This window comes from Augochlora pura, chromosome 6, assembly GCF_028453695.1.
Source record: "Augochlora pura isolate Apur16 chromosome 6, APUR_v2.2.1, whole genome shotgun sequence".
Taxonomy (NCBI): Eukaryota; Metazoa; Arthropoda; class Insecta; order Hymenoptera; family Halictidae; genus Augochlora; species Augochlora pura.
This window is the reverse complement of record NC_135777.1, coordinates 24,421,187-24,442,309: the sequence shown is the minus strand read 5'-3', so window position 1 is coordinate 24,442,309 and position 21,123 is coordinate 24,421,187. Positions and strand designations below refer to the sequence as shown.

Sequence of the window (21,123 nt, the reverse complement as noted above, 5' to 3'; positions counted from 1 at the left end):
ATTCGATCGGCCGATGCCTTTCCAATGTCGTACAAATCAAACAATTTCAAAAAATTTCTTTATCCCAGCCGCGACAATAATTAAATAACCTTCCTACGATGCCGTTGTTCCATCGTTATAATCGAAAAACGTTGATCTTCCCAAGGAATTCGAAGCAAAGCAACTGGAAATTTCGAAAAGCCCGCGCCGCGCCGCGTCGCTGCGAATCTTTGTTTGCCGACCCGATTCGAAATAACCTATTTCGCACAAATTACGTTACGAATTTTTGGAGCGTTATCGCGCAAACGTAAAACGCTCTCGGTTCGATGAAGCGCGCTCCTCTCTTTCGTAGACGAGTAAAAAAAATTTTAATTCTAAATAACGATCCGCCCGGTAACGGTAACCCAGTTCTTCTCCGCAGTTTCCGATGGTTTTAATTAATTCGGCACAATACCCGTCGTAAAGGGTACATCGCCTTCGTAAACGGTCACCGTTCGCGGCTCATATTCCGAAAGACTTTAATCCGTTTTCACGAAACTTCCCTTCGAATCCATCCAATTTTCATTTCGGTCATTACGCTCCACCCGGGTCTGTTCGCTGCGACTCCCGTTAATATCCGGATGGACACCGTTTAAACTAGAAGCTGGGTTCATTTTTTCATGTTTTCATTTTTTCATTTTTTCATTTTTCTTTGGGATCATTTCACAAGAACGTTTCTTTGAACGTCGGTTTATAAATTTGCGGTAACGCCGACGCGTTTGCGTGCGTTGCGAATCTAACGTTTTTCTCCCTCGAATAGAAAGGCGTGAGAACGAACTCGTTGGCCGAAACGCGGTCTAATTACAATTTGCAGACGCGGGTAAACATTGACCTACATTCTGATAATGAAAATAGACGACGCGAATGGATTACGAGATTAAATGTTTGATTAAAATTAAAGGTAGAAATTAAACGGTACAATATTTATGCGGCAATGGGGGTGGTGGTGGTGGTGGTGGTTGTGGTGGCGGCGATGGTGGGAACGGTCGACGATCGCTCGACGAATAAATAACATTTTACAATTCAAATAACGGGACGCGCGCGTCGCGCCGCCAAATTACAAGATTAAGGATTAACCGGCAACTAAACTAAACACACCGAAACATTCGGTTAATTATAGAGCCAGCGCCGGATACGGTACAGCACGTTTCACGGCATAAGCAAATTCTCGAGTTAACCGAAAGCTTCGATTGGCGGGACAAAGAGTATTGTTTGCGTTAAAAGACTCGATTCTTTCTCTGGTCCGATTTTGTTGCCAACGATGGTACAGTCGTATTTAGCACCGCTTTGAAAGATTTCAACAACGTTCGCGTTCGATGAACTGTGTATAAAATATGTGGAACTTCGTCTCGATTGGCCATAGTTTCGGTTACCCTTTGCTTCGACGACCAGCCAAAGTCTTTCCCGGGGTAGTTTCTTGTCCGTGCGACGTCGCTTGATCCTCTTTCGAATTTCAAAACTGTATTCTTGGCATTTAAAATGCCAGGTTTTCGCAGGAAGCCAGCGAGAAGCAGCCGAGCCGCGAGTAGAAAATATAGTTGCGGGAAAAGCGATCTCGAAGCTGTTCGAATCGAATATTCTATTCTCCGTCGTCGATCCTCGACCTTAGATCCGCCGACGCGGCAATATGCGTTCAAAATCCATTTGCATCGCGGAGAGCGTCGCTTAATTGCGAGTCACTCCGTCGCTCGCGTACTCCGCCATTGAGCCGAGGAAATGACACCAAGTACTTGGGTGCGAACATTGGGTGCATCGGATAATAACGCGATCAAAGCGGAGAAGCTTCGAGATAGACGGACTCTCTAGGGCTTGTTAAACTTGCGAACGTTAATATGCGGTGTAAGATATTCTCGGTGCTTCGCCACTCGCGTTACGTAATAATAAATAAATGGATTGAATAAAATCGACCTCGGATCTAATCTTTCCGATGTAAATTGCGTGGTTTTTTGTTGCGAGGTTAGTGGCATCGAAATAAATATCGACAACACGATACGCACCGTTGGTTCCGTTACAACAGGTAGCCGACGAAACCAAAATGCTGTTGCAACTATACCGACTATAAATCTTTTTACTCTAGCTTTCGCCGGCATAAATTAGTTTGTCGCGATTATTTGAAAACAAAAAATAAAGGAAGCCGAAATATCTGATTCGGCGTTAAGTGGCGGTAACGAACAAGCAAATTCAACAACTATGGCGACGTATTCGCGTCAGCTGTTGCAACGTCGATCGATGCTCCTCGTACGGTGCGTTTTCTATCGGACAGAAACAGCGACGCAGCCCGAACTACCTTGCCGTTTCCTGCTAACGGACGAGCGTTCAAAGACGGTCTTTAGAATTTCAAGAAGCAGAAGTTTCGCATAAAAGCTACAAGAAAATAGTCGATTGTTGGACAACGAAGAAGAAAGTTGCGCAAAACTTGTTGCATCCCTTTTACGCGAACCCCCTGTTGCGAAGCCAGGCTTAGAGGTACCACCCCCGCGGCAAACAAAATGAAAGTTAAGTCTCCGTAAAATTGGCTTACATCGCTTCCGCTTATTATACGGTTCATTCTATAGATGCGATCGGAACAAGTAACTTTCTCCTCGAAGCTTCGGTCTAAAAAATAGCCCAACTTTTAAGGACTGATTTGTTTCTGCGACTGAAATAATTGGATCGCGCTTACCCAAATACAAATTTAAGCTTTAAAACGAGTACGTCGTTGTTCATGATTATCGTTACACCAGTTTTTAAGTATTCGAGCGTACGTTACGGCAAAGCTAACTAGGTACGCGTTGGTTGCCACCATACGGCACATGTAGTAACAGACGGCTCGTTGTTACGTCAGCGAAGAATGGAGATCGCTGGCAATTAGGGATGATCCGAAGAGAGTGACCGTGGCAACGACCCCCCGGCATGCGGCAGTCGGCAAGCCGGCCGAAACGCCGCCGTAAGGTACTACACAATCTGCTTGTCGCAATTGCGGTGATTACGTTGAACGAGTCTCCTGAAACGAGTATCTCCGGTCGGCGTCGCGGCGCGCTCAGGCTGACTAAAACCGCTCTCCTCGAAATTCAAGGACGACGACGACGACGACGACGACGATACCGACAATTATCGAGAGCCGTCGTTCCAATTGCGCCGCGACGGTTCAAGGGGAGAGATTAGACCGGGCAGCAGCACAGCTTCGGGACCGTCTAATTTTCTCCCCACTCTCTGTCACGCATACACGCGATACGCTCACCTATACACGTATGTACGTATAATCTGTTTATCCGTTCTTGCGGCCTGTCTCGTCCTCTTTCCCTTCCGGGTTGCAGCTGGCTGCGGATTCGGCTAATTGGTGGGTTCCCAGCGAATATTAATTATCATTCGATTCTGGGACACGCGACGTTCTTGAATAATGCAATAATGCAGATAGCGGGGTTTGCGCGCGATGTATACTTTGCGCGGCGCGATGTATTATGCATTACGTTTATTGCCGCTGACTTCTCACTCGCGTAATTTCTACTTACCGAAAGCTTGTCACGATTTTTAACGGTTCAGCGACGACGCGCACCATTCGCAGACTTTTCGATTCGTTTCTACCGGTTTCGACCGTTTCGTCTCGTATCCGAAATTTATTCGAGAATACGAATGTTACTCGTTTCGTCGTAAAAAGTGTCCCGAGGTCAAAATTGTCTCGTTCCGTCGAGAAAATGATTGACCGGGGTTCGTCGCGATCGACGACGCAGCGTTGTAATGAAAAAAGCGGTAGCGGACAGGTTTAACGAAGAATGCGTCGATCGTGTTGCAGGTGCTCCCGAGGAGAAGCTATGGGCCAATCTACCAGGTGGTCCACCACCTCCGGAACGTCCTACAACGCCTAGAACAACGACGACGAGCATCGGGACGACCTATAGACCGTGGCGAACGAGGCCGACAAGGCCGAATCACTACCCGAGCGACGACCGACCTCGTCGGCCCGATCATCGCTATCCTCAAAAGCCGGATTATAGAACGGAAAGGCCAGAGGATCGACCTCCGAGACCTCACAAACCTCACAGGCATCACACGACAACGACCAGCACAACCAGCACCACCACTACTACTACCACCACCACCACCACCACAACCATGAGGACCGCGACGTACACGCAAAGGCCGAGGCATCGATGGACGCCAACGCCGAGGGACGACGTGCCGGATAAATGCGACACCAGCTACGACGCGATCAGCATTATTCGCAGAGAAACCTTTGTGTTTAAAGGCAGGGTAAGTTTTGTCAAGGTTACGTATACACACGGGCTCGATCGAAGGGATCAACCTTCCTTCGAATGCATCAAATCCACCCCGTATAACTAATGAAAGTTCCAATAGTACGCAATGAAATAACATTCGAATGATTCGTAATACTTTGAACAATGACGATCAGAATCGAAAAAAACGTTATCGTTGCAAAAGCTTTACAATCGAAAGCAACTTTGAATAAAAGTAATCGGAACTGAAATTTCAACGATCAATTTTTAGTATCTGTGGAGGATCGGTAGTCATGGATTGTACGAAGGCTATCCAGCAGAGATTACGCGATTGTTCAATTTGCCCGAAGAAATCGACCACGTGGACGCAGTATACGAGAACCCGGACAAGAAGATCGTCTTTTTCATCGGGAAAAAATATTACGTTTTCAACGCCAATAATCTAGAGCCCGGATATCCAAAACCATTAACTTCGCTGGGGCTTCCTCAATCGTTGGAGAAAATCGATGGCGCCATGATTTGGGGGCACAATGGGAAAACTTACTTTTTCAGTGGATCTATGTATTGGAGGTATCCATAGATTTAATTCGAGTAGCGTCTCTCTCTCTCTCTCTCTCGCTCTCTCTCTCTCACTCACTCTCTTTCTCTCTTAATTAAATATAATTATCAGTCCTAAACATACGCGCGTAATTCCATTTGCGCAGGTTCGACGAGTCCGTAAAATTTGTGGAACTGGATTATCCAAGAGACATAAGCATGTTTGCTGGTGTTGGGAACGATATCGATGCTGTGTTCCAGTGGACGGATGGTAAAAAATAATTTAAAAGAAATCTACCAAAGTGAGAATGAATATAAATGAAACGATGCGATGCGACTTTTTCAGGCAAAACGTATTTCTTTAAGGGGAAAAGTTTCTGGGAATTCGACGACTACAGAATGAAAGTGGCTCACGAGAGACCGAAACCGTCTGCACCCTTCTGGATGGGTTGCCCACGAGAATTAGAGACGAACGACGTCGAGAGCAGTTACCCAAGGAAATCAAAGATCACGGCTTCGAGCGACGCGTCGACGCTGCCAACGCTCCCTCTCGGGTTATTCTTTAGCATATTGTTTAGTATACTTTAGCGAATATTTATAAACTGTGATATTTATGTAAAGCCGCGTACAAACGCGAGCGCGCGCTGTACGCGCTACAGTCTGCACGCGGCTGAATTTTAATGCACTTCCCTTATACCGATAATGTATAATTAAAGTAATTTTAATAAGACTATTTTTAAATAATTTTAATAAGATAATTTTTAAGTAATTTTAATAAAGAATTTTAATAATAAACCACGAATCATGCTGTATTAATCGATAACGTCTCTCCTATTCTTTTTTTTACTTTTACTATCGGAAGATACGTGTTTAAACTTTTCATAATTTATACGAAATAAGACGCGTAGCATTCGATAACACGGCGTAACTACGGAAAAAGCAAAATGAATTGTGACAAGCGAATATGCTGAGTTGGTATACTGGTAACGAAAGAGAAATACCAACAGATATTATTTAACTCATATATTTAACAAAAACATGTACACTTTTATTTAATTCCTCGACTTCGAAACGATATGTGAACAGAATCTCTTTACAATTTTTACATTCCGTTTCGACGAACAGATTCTGCTTTGGCTACTCTTTCTCTCTCCCTTTGGTGCAGATATTCCAAAAAACATCTCAATTGAGCAACAAAATGCTGTGGCCACAGTGTATTCAGAGAAGCGTAATTGCACAAGTTAGAACTTGTTGTTGGACTTTTGAACTCGACTGTGAGCATAAACTATTTAAATTTCACTGTAATTACACGTTATCGACTCTCTATACCTCAGTTCCTCCATAAAATATTTCACATTTAATCTGTACGATAATAACGGTTCGTTGAACATGTTCTTTCATTCTCCTGATGCTAGAGACGTAGATCTGGCGGCGAGTATGGGTCCCAAGGGTTAAGCAATCTCAACGTAGTCTGAACGATCGTATCCACCTCTGCCATTCCGCCCATTCCAGTATCACCACACATAAGTGTTTTAGAAATGCAACTGACCTCCTTATATCCCCAGGACTTGAGTAAAGCTATCTACAAACAGAGACATCTCGAATAATACAGATAAGAGATACCGCGGGATAATATACATATACTGTAACTTTCGATTGCCAAGATAATGTTACCAAGATTCCATGGAAATTGTTCAAACGATAATTCCGCTACATTTATTCAAATTGTCAGAAAAGCTAATTTATCTTAAACTCTTGTCTCTAGAATATAAAGAAAAGGAACAGAGACTACGCTTTCGAATGCGCATCAAATAATCTTACAACTACGCGAACATAGAGGTCATCTAGCTAAACTGTAGAATCGTTTTGTGAAAAATTATTTATCAAACGATCCAAATTTAAATTTTTTGAAACCTGAACATGACGAAAAAGAACGTTTAACAACTTAATAGTGTTCCTAACAAATCACGCCAAGATAAAACATTAGCCGAAGCCAATGATACATGGTTTTTAAGGCAATTGGTTTGATATAATCACAAATATTATTTATCGCGTTATCGCTTGGGATTGTTTGAATAAGATTATTGGAAGAAGAATCTTTAATTAGTCTTTTTTCCTTTACAATGCAGTTACCTTTCAATTACACGTATCGAAGTTATATTACGCAATTCCATAATACAAATAATAAAAAAATCGATTCGCATTACCATGCGCAAACAACAATTACCAAACTTTGTGTTTCTCGAATGCGAGTATTTCATATATGTACTATTAACGATTTGCTCCTAAAACAATGTACCATTAGCTGTGGTGTGTAAAATTTGACATTGTACAAGTTTGCTAAGATGTTGCCAACGCTATCCGAGTATTCTTCATGTAAGCGCATGTAGCTCCATGTACCTAAACCAATTTGGACTACTTACATAATGCGATATAATACTGTAAATTCTGGCAAACAGGATATAATAAATTAGTGCAATGGTATTACTTTATAGTTCGTACCTGAGGAGCAGTAACTGGATGTTCCCACATCTTTGTATTCATAGCAGGACAAAACACCAACGGCTTTTTAGGATTCCAGGCACGTGCAACACAGGTCAAGATATTATCACATATACCACTAGCTATCTTGCCGAGTGTGTTAGCATCTAATGGAGCGATTAAGAATAAATCCGCCCATTTAACTAAGTCGATATGCAAGACTGGATCGCCTCTATCTTGCCAGGCAGCCCATTCTACAGTGTCGGATAAAACTTGAACCCCGGAAGGCAGGTCCGCCTCTTTTAAAAAATGCTTTGCTTTCTCTGTAACTACTACTCTTACTTCCAAATTGTTTTGTCGTAATCGTTCTATTAAATGCGGCAGTTTAATCGTAGCTACACTACCGGTACAACCAAGCAGAACTCTCTTTCTAGCGTTGCTTGCCATTTTTATAGGTTCTTTTTTAATTTTCTTCCTACTGGTTTGCGATTTATTATTTTCTTCGCTCTATCGAACGTGTTTTTATGATATTGGCAATATCGACGAACAACGTGAAAAATAGGCCTGGTCCATCCAAACACGACAAAAAGTGTTTTATGATATCTTAGGCCACCGGGTTTGAAATACTTTGATTAGCCGAATCAACGCAAAACTACCTAGTAATGGGGCTGTAAATTTGAACAACGATTTACGTTCTTAAATCTATCCGACAAACATGCTAACGTCTCTAAGAACCAGGCAGTTTTAAATACTGAGTAAATCGCTTCGATGATTCTTCACTGCACTGTATTATTTGTCACTGTAATATGACTACGTACTGAAACAAAGCCACTTCTTTGTTAAAGACATTAAAGCTTTGCTGGCCAATATTTTCGAACAAGCTCATATACGCGTATATACTACTATCCGAGAATTTTATATATTATTCAAAATCCATAAATTTGTGTCTTGAAATGAAATGAAAATAACATGACATAAAAGTTCATAAATGCTGATCGATTGACAAAAAACTTCGATAAGAGGAATCGATTAGTAATAAATCACTGTTGTTATGTCTCCTTGACCTGGTCAGCGTATCCGAGAGTGGACCAGTCTTCTTGTGCCATCAATTCGTTATCCATGCGGCAACCAAGATATTCCTTTGCTATGCTTCTGCACAACGTATTTTCGTTCTTATTCTCGTACAAACAGCGCATATATTTGAGCATAAGTACTTTGCAAAAACCCTCATGATCAAGAGGAAAACTGCCCTTCTCTGGTGGTATGGGCTTAAACGTCTTCTGCGTAAACGTATATGTGGTCATCACTACCCCGCCGTACCGTTCATGCAGAACAATCAATTATGTTGAAACGAAAAACAAATTCAACTGCTATCCGCTCCGACGTAAGTCTCACAAATCTCACACGAAATACTTTAACGCCATTACTACGGGATGCAGACAGTAGCGCCACGTACAACGATATGTACTTTGAAGAGCATTTCGAGTACTACATACGTACATATACATATGTATATACATGGCATTATATGCATACACAGCGTATATGTAAGCAAATGTATGTATCTCTGATATATTTACTTTTTTATTTAATATATATATATGTGTTTTGTATCTTTCGTTATAAAACCTTGATTATATTTATGCTTGGAGATCTTTATAAGAACCCCGTATCATTTTAACATCAATCAACGTCGACAGTATTAAGATTCGAATATTATTGCGTTCTCACTATGGATGCTTAATGCGTACATAGTTAGCTAATCAAAATCGCTGTAAACCTTATACCACGTTTGACTTTCCATTGCATGAACATTGCTATATATTATCTGTATGTATTTTTAGTACAGGGTACATTTGATTCCAGATATGAAATTCCAATGTTTTGGAAACATTAATTTTGTTACAATTCGGATAACAAAAGCTATAACAAGGACAGGAAACTCTTCAGAAGAATCTGTTGTATCGATATCGTGTAAGAAAACCAAACGACAACAACGTAAAATATAATTAAGTAATATGAGAGCAATTAATTATGTTTCGCAATGTTGTCATTTGTCTTTGTATATAACATCAGCACAATAGGTTCTTCTGAATAATTCCGTTCCATTTATTTCGTCTTTTATTTCCTAATGTTGCCAAAATTAATGTTTTTAGGCGAACCTACATTAAAGTAGACACAGTGTCAATTGGACCAACGGCAAAATGCTCAAACTGTTAGCCAAATTACCGACAGTCGATTTTGGCTAACAGTTTGAGCGTTTTGTCATTGGCCCCATTGGCGCTGTACGGTTATTGAACGGAGCTACATTTTTTCTCCGACAGAGACGCCACAATCTCCGCCCCCGCCGTTGCCCCCAAAGCTGCATCCAGTAAAAGCTAATTCTTGCTATTGGTTCATGCCATACGCACGAGTGCACGCAAGGTTTATTATGAATTAGGGAGGTTATACTGTTGTAAATATCAGTGATTCAGTCATGGAAGAAACTAATTTGACAAGGGAAACTGACGAGAAGAATAGCTCAACGGAGGAAATTGGCGAAGAAAATGTTGAGAAAGAAGCTTGGAAGGATTTGGTAAGTAGAAAAATGTATTATGGAAAACTATAACCTAAATAGAGTCCGTGTCATTGTTTATTAAATTTTCTTAAATTGTGTTATAAGTTCAATGATTATGAATAATTATAATAATTAGCTTGAAAGATATAATTATCAAATTTATTATATTAATATGTCTGTTTATAGGGACTTGTAGACGTATTATGTAAAGCATGCGAAGATCTTAAATGGAAGTCTCCTACAAAAATTCAATGTGAATCTATTCCATTAGCACTGCAAGGTAAATTAGAAATATTAATTATTATATAATTAAAATTACTTGTTATGTATTACATGTATATGTATATGTATATAGGTAAAGACATAATAGGATTGGCAGAAACTGGATCTGGAAAGACAGCTGCCTTTGCGCTTCCCATATTACAATCGTTATTAGAAAATCCGCAAAGATATTTTGCTCTAATTCTGACACCTACCAGAGAATTGGCATTTCAAATATCGGAACAATTTGAAGCATTAGGTATAAGTGGCACTGCCAGTGATCCCTTGTTTACCTATTGACAATAATTTTCATGATTCTATTACATTTTAGGGTCAAGCATTGGTGTCAAATGTGCTGTGATAGTAGGAGGAATGGATATGATGTCTCAAGCACTGTTGTTGGCAAAAAAACCACACGTTTTGATAGCTACTCCAGGAAGATTGGTTGACCATTTAGAAAATACTAAGGGTTTTAACCTGCGTTCGTTAAAGTTTTTGGTAATAATATTTTCCGTATTACGTGCTAGTTTATATATGTAATAAATGATTCGCATAATATTTTGTTCATTTAAGGTAATGGATGAAGCAGATCGTATTTTAAATATGGATTTTGAAGTTGAAGTAGATAAAATTTTAAGAGTAATACCCAAGGAAAGAAGAACATTGTTATTCTCTGCAACAATGACAAAAAAAGTGCAGAAACTTCAACGAGCGTCTTTGCAAAATCCAGTTAAAGTAGAAGTTTCAACAAAATATCAAACAGTTGAAAAGTTACAACAATATTATGTATTCATTCCGGTAAAATTCAAGGATGTGTATTTGGTACACATATTAAACGAACTGGCAGGCAATAGTTTTATGATATTTTGCGGAACTTGTAACAATACGGTGAGAACTGCGCTTCTTTTAAGAAATTTAGGTTTCACCGCAGTTCCATTACATGGGCAGATGTCGCAAAATAAGAGGATAGCTGCTCTTACTAAATTTAAAGCAAAAAATCGGTCTATACTTATTTCTACAGATGTTGCTAGCAGGTAAACGTAACATGTTGAATTCATGGATTTACAACAACGTTTTCATGTAAACTTTTCCTTATAGGGGTCTCGATATTCCTCATGTAGACATCGTAATAAATTTCGATATACCCACGCACAGCAAGGATTATATACACAGAGTTGGACGTACTGCGCGAGCTGGCCGTTCTGGTCGTTCCATTACATTTGTAACACAATATGACGTTGAATTATATCAAAGAATCGAGCAGCTAATATCGAAGCAGTTGCCCTTGTATCCCACAGAAGAAGAGGAAGTGATGATACTTCAAGAAAGGGTAGCCGAAGCGCAACGTATCGCGAAAATGGTAAATTGAAATTTTCAAGATCTAATCCGAATAAAAGCAACAATGTGTATCTAAAGCATTCAGATGTATATTCGTACGTATGAACTATTTCAGGAAATGAAAGACATTGAAGAGAGCAAAAAGTCAGGCAAAAGAAAAAAGGGTGCTGGGGACAATAATGAAGACGATGACACTGAACAATCGATTGGATTCAGGAAAAGAATGAAAGGCAAAATAAAGGGTAAAAAGGGTTGAACCGCTTGGTTAATTTATCCGATACATTTGTTAATTCTTAATAAATAATCTCAACACAGGATAATATTTAGTTTTATTATCATTGTTGTTTGTTTTATTTATAAATCTGATCACCATTCCTCTCATATGCATGTGCATCCAAAACTCATAGTTGGTATTAAAATCCTTAAGTAACTGTCAATTTACAAAACCACATTTAAGTTTTATTTGCGATCTTCGAAACTCTGTTCGTAACAGAATAACAAAAGAGGATTCCATCGATGAACCAATCGGTTAACGCAGTGTCAATTTATCACTATGTAACTAATCAAATTAAATGATAAAATCAAGCTTTTACAAACAAAAACCAAACATGTCAGCTTTATAAGCTGTAAAATAAAGAGAAATGTCTTAATATTAAGAAAATCAGTTATTCTGTAATAATAGATTTCTTCAAGTATTTTTACAAAAGAAATATCTATTCAAATAAAAGTATAAAATAGATCATAAAAATCACAATCTTTTAACCTGTGTCATTTATCACTTGTAATAATAACTGTTAGCTGATATTAATAAAGCACCAAAAAGCAGAAATCATCAACCTTGACACAACCAATTTAGTCTCCTGTTCATGTTCATATGTCTCTACATAAATTACAAAGCAGAACCTTGTTTACTAGAAAATGCGAGATATTGATTAGGAGCATGTAAATACATTCGAAGAGCAAGAAAAAAAAAAACATTGTAACAAATGCAAAAGTGTTATACACAGCACACTGTTGTAAATTCTTTTAAAAACTGTTCCTCCGAATTGCTAAAGAAAATCATTAATTAGCATTGTACACGATACTCCAGAACAACACCGTTCCGTTTTAACATTATGATTATAATGGGATTTCTAAGAGCTACAATGTTATTTAACTGTATAAAGTAGTAACAAATCCTTATCTCTTTCTTTGCGTAATAACATTGTACGATCGAATCTCTTTTCAAACATGTGGGATTGCAAATCGGATCTCATAAAATGTGCACCGGAGAATAATGTAGTGCCGCATAAAATGAATAATCCTTGATTTATTTTAATTCTGTAAATCTTACCTAACCCAGACCTAACTTCTGTTAATTTATTATTAACAAGCATGACACCTTCGATACACGTTAACATATTGAACACTATTGAAGGGTCATTAGTAGTGGATGGTGCGTAATCGCGTGGTAAAATTTCTGTTGAATATATTGAGAAAAAAATAATTAAGAAAAAGAAAAAAAAAACAAACAAACTCTGAAATGTATTGCGAACTTGCAAACCAACATTTACTGCAACACCATTTGTTTCTTTAGAAATATATGATATCGAATATTGTCTTAAAAGTGGATGGAAAGAAAAACGTTTTTAGGTACTGCCATGTAAACATACCGGTCGCAATTTCGTTTGCAATGAGAATATCTGCTTAGAATACATCTATTGTTTGCTTAGTAAGTAGATCTCCATCCTAGCACTAAGTCAATCATATGAGAAATCTTGATTTTTCTCTGTATTACTAAAGGATGAAATATGCTTAATCTCGTTGTCGAAGGCTTTTTAATGATAAATAGCACGCGTGCAAGCAACCACTTCAATCTCTGGAGCAAAGATCTTTTGTCTGAAATTATCTATTCCAAATGTTGATACTGCCTTGTAACATTTAATAAGAAACGTTTGGAGCTCGAACAGATTTAGTTAACATACATGCACGTATATGCATATCAAAATTACTGAAAATGTTATTTTCTTTTTCTTCAGTTTCCCATTAAAAATGTTTCAGTTTTTGGTAATATCGACATTTTATAATAAATAAATTCGTACAATATAGCTCTGTCTCTTTCACTCGCTCCCTCTGTCATTCACTCTCTTTCTCCCCTATTTTTCGATAATTCATAAATACATATGCACAGTGACTATCACGAATCGCCATTCAATGAATACAATACGTCGCGATCAAGACTGCTGAAATTAATGAAATCAAGACTTCATGACTTGACAAGGTGTGTAGAACAGTAGCTTACTCTAAGTATGCCACTATAAATACTTGGTGAACGGGCTTTTTGACTTCAACGAGCTCATGGCTCGTTTTGATATAGTAAAAAATAGCTAAGTAACCTGATTAAGGGCAGAAATCTAATGGATGGAATGTTCCGAATGCAAGGTGTCAAAGATGTGCCAGATATGACAAAAATTGAAACAACTTAGGTTTCATTTAAATGAGAAATAAAATATATTCCATAATATTATTATTCACTATTTCTACACATTCTGTACAGTAATTCAATTTAAGGATTTTATACCTCAATATACTTTATACAAAAAGGCTACTTATAATCTAACATTAAGACATACCATTGCATGAGCGGCAGATGGGCCGCACGCATGTTTGTACTGGTATTACAGAGTCAGTCGCCAGCGAGTATAACTTCTTCTTCTTGTATCACACACCACACACTAAAATGTTAAAAGTGTGTCTCTGGTGCCTCTCATATCATTACTTTTTACAGTTACAATTTACTGTCCCCGATTAACTTACTTCATCGTTTGTAATATTTGCATTTCTTTTGTTTTCTTTCGATTGCATTATTCATGTTTTGTTTTCTTTGTTTCAAAAAGGAATATGCATATAGAAGAGATTACCGTCGCAACATTGAAATGTAATGAAGTGCCTTCATTTCCTGCTATGCACGAGCTTTTCTATCTTTTTTGTTTCATTTACTTTTTTTCTGAGATACGCTTTACTAATAAATAAAATTATATTTTGTGAAAATATAGAATTGTAAAAAATAAAATTTGTCTTTTCGATTTTTGATAATACCGGTACAGAAATAGTGCATTTCGGAGACTTCATGAGTAACAGGACCGTTAATTCAAATCTCTGTCCTCTAAGTACTTGTATTCAAATGTAAAGCCCTCCTTCCTCCTTTGTACCCACTTTTCATAATCAAAATAAATGTAGGTACCCTGAAATAAACATTACGTGTTATATAATAGATTACATAATGTTTAAGAACAGTTCATATAATTGTTCTGCTATTATGTAAACAATTAATATTACTTACTTGCTCGTATTCCTCATTGATCAATTTTGGTTCTTCATGTCTTTGAAACCACATCATGTACTTGGTATGAAACCTCCAACTTTGTTTTTTCAGTGCTTTAGCAGCCAGGTACTGGCCTTTCGATCCTTCCATATAATAAAATATAAAGAATAATGTTTCTGTAGAAAGACGTTGGAAGAATTCCACAGTGTCAGAATGTGGAAGTTGAACCTATCAAACAGAATAAATGTTTAGGACACAAAGAATATTAAGGCTTTTGTAACTAACTACGATATCATTGAGGCTTAAATTTGAGGATTTGATCTCGGCTTTAATTATGAACCATCGTGCGTGAAGTTAAGTGGAATGTATTTAGCTACTGTCACGTTCATTACGCTCAATCCGTCTCAATCTCACTGAACCCTAGTAAATTGGCTTAATAAACAATTATAACCTACAAGGAATTGACCTCCATGATGCACAAATGTTTTATCAATGAAAACAAGCCAAAACAATTCATGAATTGAATAGCTAGATCGACTAGATCTAGAAGCTTGCCAATCAACATTAACGTCCAAGACTCGATGAGTTTGAGATATTATTACATGATTGCAGCACATTGGCTGTACATATTATGTACTTCCAGTAGTCTCGCGCACGCGAATTTGCGAGCTATCTAGATATCATGCAGTGTAGCAATACCTGCTGATAATAAGGAGGTGTTGGACACAGATTTCTTGGCAGATATGGTCTTAAGCGTTCAGAATCAGACGGATGAGGCATATGATAGTACGCAGCCTCCATCATCTGGAACTGTAGCTGATGTTCTTTTTGAAGAGGTACCGGCCCGAGTGGCGCAACACCAAGCAGAGGAGGAATGTGTACTTCCGAAGTGGCATTGTTGTTGTTATTATTTGCCATAGCACTATCAAAGATGTTTCTGTTCGACTCGGACGGCGGTATTTCCAGACCTGCTCGGACAATTACTTGTTGGGCTATAGATTTCAAAGAGGACATGCCATCAGGAAGCTTAGGCATGAGACCATTGGCAGTGGATGGCGCTGGCGAGCAGGAATTTGCGGGCGGAGGCGAAGACATACTGCTAACTGACGACTGCGGCGAAGAAGATGGTGGTATCGGCGTCGTCATTTCAGTTTCACTGTTATGATTCTGATTTTGTTGATTATGTAATACATGCGTCGTCTGTATAGGTGCAGGATTATTGTGCTGCTGTGAGATCGTTTGTGGCACATTGGAGGTAACGCTGGACGTGGACGAAGACGACAACAAACCATTTTCACTGCTATGAGCTACAAATTTGAAAGCGAAACAGATCGTAAAGTCATTAATTTCACTCGCACAAATGATTCGCTATACGAATTACTTACAAGATGTTTTGCTAGAGGTAGAATGGATGGCTTGCGAATTACTATGTGAAGCAGCTACCGTGGCAAAGTTGCCTGCATTAGTTGTAGCAATATGATGACTTGTAGAACTAGGCGAGTTATGGCTAGGTGTTATGGGAATGGTCTTGCTTGGAGTGCTGCTCGTTAATAAATTCGATTTTATAGTTGCAGTGCTTCCCGTGGTTGGAATGCTCGCCTGTGAATTTAATAATGGCCTGACTGCTGTCGGTTTCACAGGCTGTAATAAAAATGTAGGATAAGTATCTAGATTTTAACGATTTTAAACTTATGTAAACACATGCATAGAAAATTATCAAAATTAGTACATTTATGAAACTATATTAAGTACAACAATATATAAACCTTTGTTTTTTTGTCATTATCCGTAGAACTATCACTTGAATGGTTGTGCATGGTAGAACTTAATGGGGGTGATGGTATGGGAGAAGTACCAGAGTTAGTTGAGGTTGGTGTACCTCCAGTCTCATTGCTGTTGTTGCTATCGGTAGTTGCTGATGAAGGAATACCAACCCCAGACAACTCTACTTCATCGAGACCAATAATATCATCATAAATATATTCATTTTCCTCAAAATCAAGGTCTTGCGAACATCCTATATAATACTCTACGTCATCTTTTATCCTCTTAATCTGGAAAAGAGAGCCGAACGAAATTTTTATCACACACACGTAAAAAGCATCTAATTTACAATTACTTTAACAATGTTCTAAACCGACATACTTACAGTATGAACTTCAACAGACATATTGTCCAACATGCGTAACAATGTTTCCAATTTACGAATATGGAAACGGTGTTTATCAAGTTTTGCTTTTAATCCGTCCATCCGATCCTGCTTATCTTTATCTAACCTTTTCTTTTTCCCAGCGAGTAAGGACTCCATTTCCGATTCAAATTTATCCAGCTGTATCAAAATATAATCATAAGCACAATATACTTGGCTACAGTAAAATTTTCTTAATTTCATAAACAATAAACTCTATATATCTATAAACAATAAACTCTATGTATCTATTTTCTATACCTGAAAATTTAAAGTATCTATAGAATTGGCAAGCCAATTGCTAACTTCCTCCTTTTCTTTCTGAGCTGGGTCAAGTTTCTGAGCTGCTCCTAAACCTTCTTTTGAATATGCTTTTGTCTTTGTCTCCCTTTCCACTACTTTAAACCTTTCCATTTGCTAAAAAGAATATAATGTACTCGATACATGTTTCATAGTAATAGCTCTAATTAGAAGATTCAATTGAACTATACTTACAGTCTCAATTAACTTCCTATAATCAAGCAGGGTACTTTTATCCTTAATCTCACCTGACGTAAGCCAGGTTTTGATCTGATCACGTAACCTCTGGAGTTTTTTGATTTCCTTCTTAAGGTCTGCTTCATATTTCTCCTTCTGATTGCTGTTCGTAGCATTATGAACTTTTTGCCAAATGTCCTCAAATGTCTCTACACCCTCTGTCACTTTTTTAAGGCACCGATCTATTTCACCTAAAATTAGAGAGTCATTTGTATAGTTTTCCAAAATGTTTATACAAAATTATGTTTATTAGCAAGTCAATTTATATAGTATTATACAGCTAATGGAATTTATCAATGCACACAAGTATACTCTAGAAATACTTTTTGATAAGAATTCAATGTAGAACTGAAACAAATAAAAAATGATTCTATTATTAACAAGTTACCTCTCATTTAAATAGAAAGTATACAAGCTTCTTACAACTTTGGATTACATAGATCATTTATTTAATTAATTGACTTTTTCTAAATTAGTGCATTTAGTAAACTACATTGTGCAACAACTGTTTCAAACATCTGATTATACTCATAATGTGTAAATGATACGATTAGACTAGCTGAAAAAGTAACGGGTGCAATGAAACATTATGAATAATATCGAGAACTCTTTATTAAACCTTTACCAACTTTATTAGGGGTTATTACTAAACAAACACAAAGCTGATAACAATATACAATTGTAGAAATACATGTCCTACGTAAACAGATTGTGTATTAGAAGCTTTTAATGACAAACACTTTACATCTGCTGTACCGCGCACCACTATACATGTGCATCATATAATAGAAATAAAAGGATGTTTAAAAGGTTATGCTGACATAAAATAGTAACATTAGGCAATTGTGAACACAACTCATATTAGAAAGATTCGAGTTTTATGAAAGAAATGTGTGAAAAGTTGAGCAGAACATACCAATCCATCATACCCTGGCAACCTGTACCAACTGTCAGGCACAGAAGCCTGCATGCAAATAGGTAACGCAAGTTAAAAATAGGCCGCTACTAGTCGCAAATACAAGCGTTTAAACCGGCAGAGAATTGCAGATCGCGAAGCAAGATTGAAGGCAAAGTTGTAGTGGTGCAGGGCCATAACAAAATTTCTAAATGTAAACATGCTGGAAACATTTTCTCCTCACCTTGCAACTTTCTCGTCGCAGCCATGGCTATGTAAACATGTGATACAATAATTCATGCATAGTCTAGACGTAGGGAAAAAGTACGAAACAATTTTACGGGACAAATAGTCGTTGAACTATTATTCCCTGTATAATATGGGAAGCTCGGCCACAAGATGGCTTCCGTTTTCAAATGACAACGTCCGACTGTCCGTGAACGAGCTGTGTTGATGCTTGCTCTATTTTTCTGTTAATGTTTTAACTTTGACAATATACAATATACGCTACGTTTGGTTGTAAGTTGACAACACATAAAAATACACAAAAAGTGATAGCATCAACAAATGATATATATGAAATACTGAATAAATGAGATGGTGTATTATGCATTGGCGCATTCACACATTCTATCTAACGCACATACTTAATGCATTCGTGTTCATAAACCAATCGAAATGTATGTTTGAATTTATAGGCGCATCCACAACAATTACGATACACACGTACGTACATATGTACTAACGTAATGTAGCAAATAACATTGGTTTTATTCAATCATTCTCATTTATTTTATATACATAGTTGCTCCTTCCATTTGGAAACAGTATAAGAGAAATTTTCTGTAAAACGTTACATTCGTACAATTTGCAGTTTTATTCATCATTTAATTTTAAAATGCAGATTGGTCGAAAGTCAAAATGAACAAATTCCATTGCATGTACGTATGCGTGTATGTTTATACACACAACCTTCTTCTTTATCCATTTTCACTAACTACTTTACTGTACATCCTGATATCGATAATGATACATTAAGAAGTTAATGTTAGTACCGCGATTTTTACCATATGTAATTTAATTGAATACCGGCCTAAAGAATTTCATTTACAAAAGGCATGTAACACATGTGTTCACAAGGTCAACGATAGGACACACTTGTTTAGATGAATACATTAAAACAAAGGCTCTCAAAGACTTTCCACTGTTCAGTGAAGAAATATCATATTAAGCAACAATAAAAATCCTTCATCCCATTCTCATTACCCGAAAATTAATTGCGTACGTAAAATGATATCCATCATGTGTTGACATATTCAATGGTTAGTTTACAGGCATAATGGTTAGTCGTCAACTACATGACGTCGTGAAGACACAACGACACAAATAAATACATATTTAATGGTTAAATAAACTTTTTTATTTGTTAACCGTCAATATGTATATACCATGTATACCATCATATATATATATATATATATATATATATATATATATATATATAGAGAGAGAGAGAGAGAGAATATAATAATATTCAGAATATGGTAATTTATTTTAAATTTATTGTTTTCTTTAATCTACACCGTATTAATAAAACGCGTAAATACAGCACAAATGTATATGTAAGTGCATATGAACATCTGCAAAATAAATCACAGAAATTCAAAATCATAGAATTTCATAACAATGAAAAATGTATCAATTTAATTTAAATTGTTTTATCATAATTCAAGTTATCTAAACATTTGAAAAGTGTGTTCTAAAAATTGCAACATGTCTAACGGAGCGAAGTAAATAAATGCGCGCCTAAAGAAATAGATTGGCCATGATACCGCAAACCGCACAAGAGAGTGGCGCTGTGGACCGATCATTGAATATAAAGTTGTAGATGGGTAACTTTGTACAGTAACTTTCGGATAACTGAAATGCGATGGACAATTACAATTTGTTTGTCGAAGGAAACATTCCGAGACTCAACTTATTCACATTTCATAAACAGTTGTTCGAGTTTATCATGTAAAACGTAAATGTTAATGCCATTTTCAGATGCGTGACGTTAGTTAAGTGAGCACATGGTGTACATATGAAGGCTGTGTTGTCATTTGGAGGTGGACTTTTTCTGTACATATACATATACGTAGGTGTGTTCGACTGTATGTTTTTAGATATTTTAAGGATGATTCTACAAGCCAAAATTAGACCGTAAAACGAGATATGATGAAATTACAATTTTAACCTTGATTTTAACTTATTACCGATTAATGTCTGCCAATAGCAACACAGGAGTCAAGTTCCTGCTTGCTTCGTGGAATGTCATCGTCCGCTCTTCTACCGATCTGATGTCACTCTTTGTTAGCTGATCGACATAGTTCAATGAAATTGTTAATCGTCAATATAACATAGAAATGACGCCTCAACTGTGATCTTGTCACTTTGATTTTTATTTTATTTCGGCTTATTTCAACACACTTTCCCAAAATATCTGCCATATGCAGTCGAACACCCAATAAAAGTTCGCTTGAACGGGCCATCTAGCGGCATGCTATGTATCATGTACAAAAAGAATAAAGCTCCTTTCATAAATCTTCTGAAACTCCATCTTATCTCCTCCAAATATTGCAACTTTATATATTTTCTTTACTGACCATTGAATTCCAGTAGAGCGTGACAGAGCATTATCATACATCTGGCAGAGGATTCAGCATAACGAGTTAAGCGACTTACAAGACGTTAGACTCGCTTCGGAAGCAAACACATTTTACCTGTGTTCACACGTTGCTAATAGATAGCTGA

General features: G+C 37.4%; 5 protein-coding genes across 12 annotated transcripts in view; 2 read left to right on the top strand and 3 right to left on the bottom strand.

Moving 5' to 3' along the window:
* Mmp2 (Matrix metalloproteinase 2) overlaps positions 1 to 5,563 on the top strand; it is an 83,438-nt gene extending 77,875 nt beyond the window's left edge. For all 4 annotated transcript variants that reach the window (XM_078184313.1, XM_078184312.1, XM_078184314.1 and 1 more), the window contains 4 exons: positions 3,791 to 4,248; positions 4,504 to 4,802; positions 4,937 to 5,040; positions 5,116 to 5,563. In XM_078184313.1, coding sequence (XP_078040439.1) covers positions 3,791 to 4,248; positions 4,504 to 4,802; positions 4,937 to 5,040; positions 5,116 to 5,357 — 1,103 coding nt within the window. In that variant the 3' untranslated portion in view covers positions 5,358 to 5,563. The remainder of the gene's footprint in view (positions 1 to 3,790; positions 4,249 to 4,503; positions 4,803 to 4,936; positions 5,041 to 5,115) is intronic.
* Positions 5,564 to 5,777: 214 nt separating this feature from the next.
* Positions 5,778 to 7,697, bottom strand: Ppcdc (phosphopantothenoylcysteine decarboxylase). Its single transcript, XM_078183879.1, has 2 exons — positions 7,272 to 7,697; positions 5,778 to 6,351 (listed from the first exon to the last, which is right to left on the bottom strand). The coding sequence occupies exons 1-2, from the start codon at positions 7,695 to 7,697 to the stop codon at positions 6,181 to 6,183; spliced, it is 597 nt and encodes a 198-aa protein (XP_078040005.1). The 3' UTR covers positions 5,778 to 6,180.
* Positions 7,698 to 8,299: 602 nt separating this feature from the next.
* LOC144471635 (cytochrome c oxidase assembly protein COX19) lies at positions 8,300 to 8,708 on the bottom strand. The gene has a single exon (XM_078183881.1). It carries the CDS (start codon positions 8,552 to 8,554, stop codon positions 8,300 to 8,302), a length of 255 nt encoding a protein of 84 aa, XP_078040007.1. The 5' UTR covers positions 8,555 to 8,708.
* Positions 8,709 to 9,615: 907 nt separating this feature from the next.
* Pths (probable ATP-dependent RNA helicase DDX47) lies at positions 9,616 to 11,744 on the top strand. The gene is made up of 7 exons (XM_078183878.1): positions 9,616 to 9,825; positions 9,994 to 10,087; positions 10,163 to 10,327; positions 10,400 to 10,566; positions 10,642 to 11,102; positions 11,167 to 11,428; positions 11,522 to 11,744. Exons 1-7 carry the CDS (start codon positions 9,727 to 9,729, stop codon positions 11,660 to 11,662), a joined length of 1,389 nt encoding a protein of 462 aa, XP_078040004.1. The 5' UTR covers positions 9,616 to 9,726; the 3' UTR covers positions 11,663 to 11,744.
* Positions 11,607 to 21,114, bottom strand: Not3 (CCR4-associated factor Not3). Of its 5 annotated transcripts, XM_078183874.1 has the most exons (10): positions 20,976 to 21,114; positions 17,394 to 17,626; positions 17,160 to 17,315; positions 16,860 to 17,039; positions 16,477 to 16,764; positions 16,096 to 16,351; positions 15,410 to 16,017; positions 14,729 to 14,938; positions 14,485 to 14,630; positions 11,607 to 14,407 (listed from the first exon to the last, which is right to left on the bottom strand). In XM_078183874.1, exons 1-9 carry the CDS (start codon positions 21,010 to 21,012, stop codon positions 14,532 to 14,534), a joined length of 2,067 nt encoding a protein of 688 aa, XP_078040000.1. In that variant the 5' UTR covers positions 21,013 to 21,114; the 3' UTR covers positions 11,607 to 14,407; positions 14,485 to 14,531. The 5 variants fall into 5 exon arrangements, with proteins under 5 accessions (XP_078040000.1, XP_078039999.1, XP_078040003.1 ...); XM_078183873.1 differs by having other exon boundaries at positions 11,608 to 14,630; XM_078183877.1 differs by lacking the exon at positions 20,976 to 21,114 and adding an exon at positions 20,586 to 20,710 and having other exon boundaries at positions 11,608 to 14,630.
* Positions 21,115 to 21,123: the final 9 nt, after the last annotated feature.

Coding starts and splice junctions, on each gene's coding strand:
- Ppcdc (XM_078183879.1), bottom strand. CDS start 7,697: ATGGCAAGCAACGCTAGAAAGAGAGTTCTGCTTGGTTGTACCGGTAGT. Junction 6,352..7,271: donor ATCCAGTTACTGCTCCTCAG/GTACGAACTATA, acceptor CTCTGTTTGTAG/ATAGCTTTACTCAAGTCCTG.
- LOC144471635 (XM_078183881.1), bottom strand. CDS start 8,554: ATGACCACATATACGTTTACGCAGAAGACGTTTAAGCCCATACCACCA.
- Pths (XM_078183878.1), top strand. CDS start 9,727: ATGGAAGAAACTAATTTGACAAGGGAAACTGACGAGAAGAATAGCTCA. Junction 10,088..10,162: donor TATTCCATTAGCACTGCAAG/GTAAATTAGAAA, acceptor ATATGTATATAG/GTAAAGACATAATAGGATTG. Junction 11,429..11,521: donor CGCAACGTATCGCGAAAATG/GTAAATTGAAAT, acceptor GAACTATTTCAG/GAAATGAAAGACATTGAAGA.
- Not3 (XM_078183874.1), bottom strand. CDS start 21,012: ATGATAATGCTCTGTCACGCTCTACTGGAATTCAATG. Junction 17,316..17,393: donor ATAGGAAGTTAATTGAGACT/GTAAGTATAGTT, acceptor TATTCTTTTTAG/CAAATGGAAAGGTTTAAAGT. Junction 16,018..16,095: donor TACCTCTAGCAAAACATCTT/GTAAGTAATTCG, acceptor TCAAATTTGTAG/CTCATAGCAGTGAAAATGGT.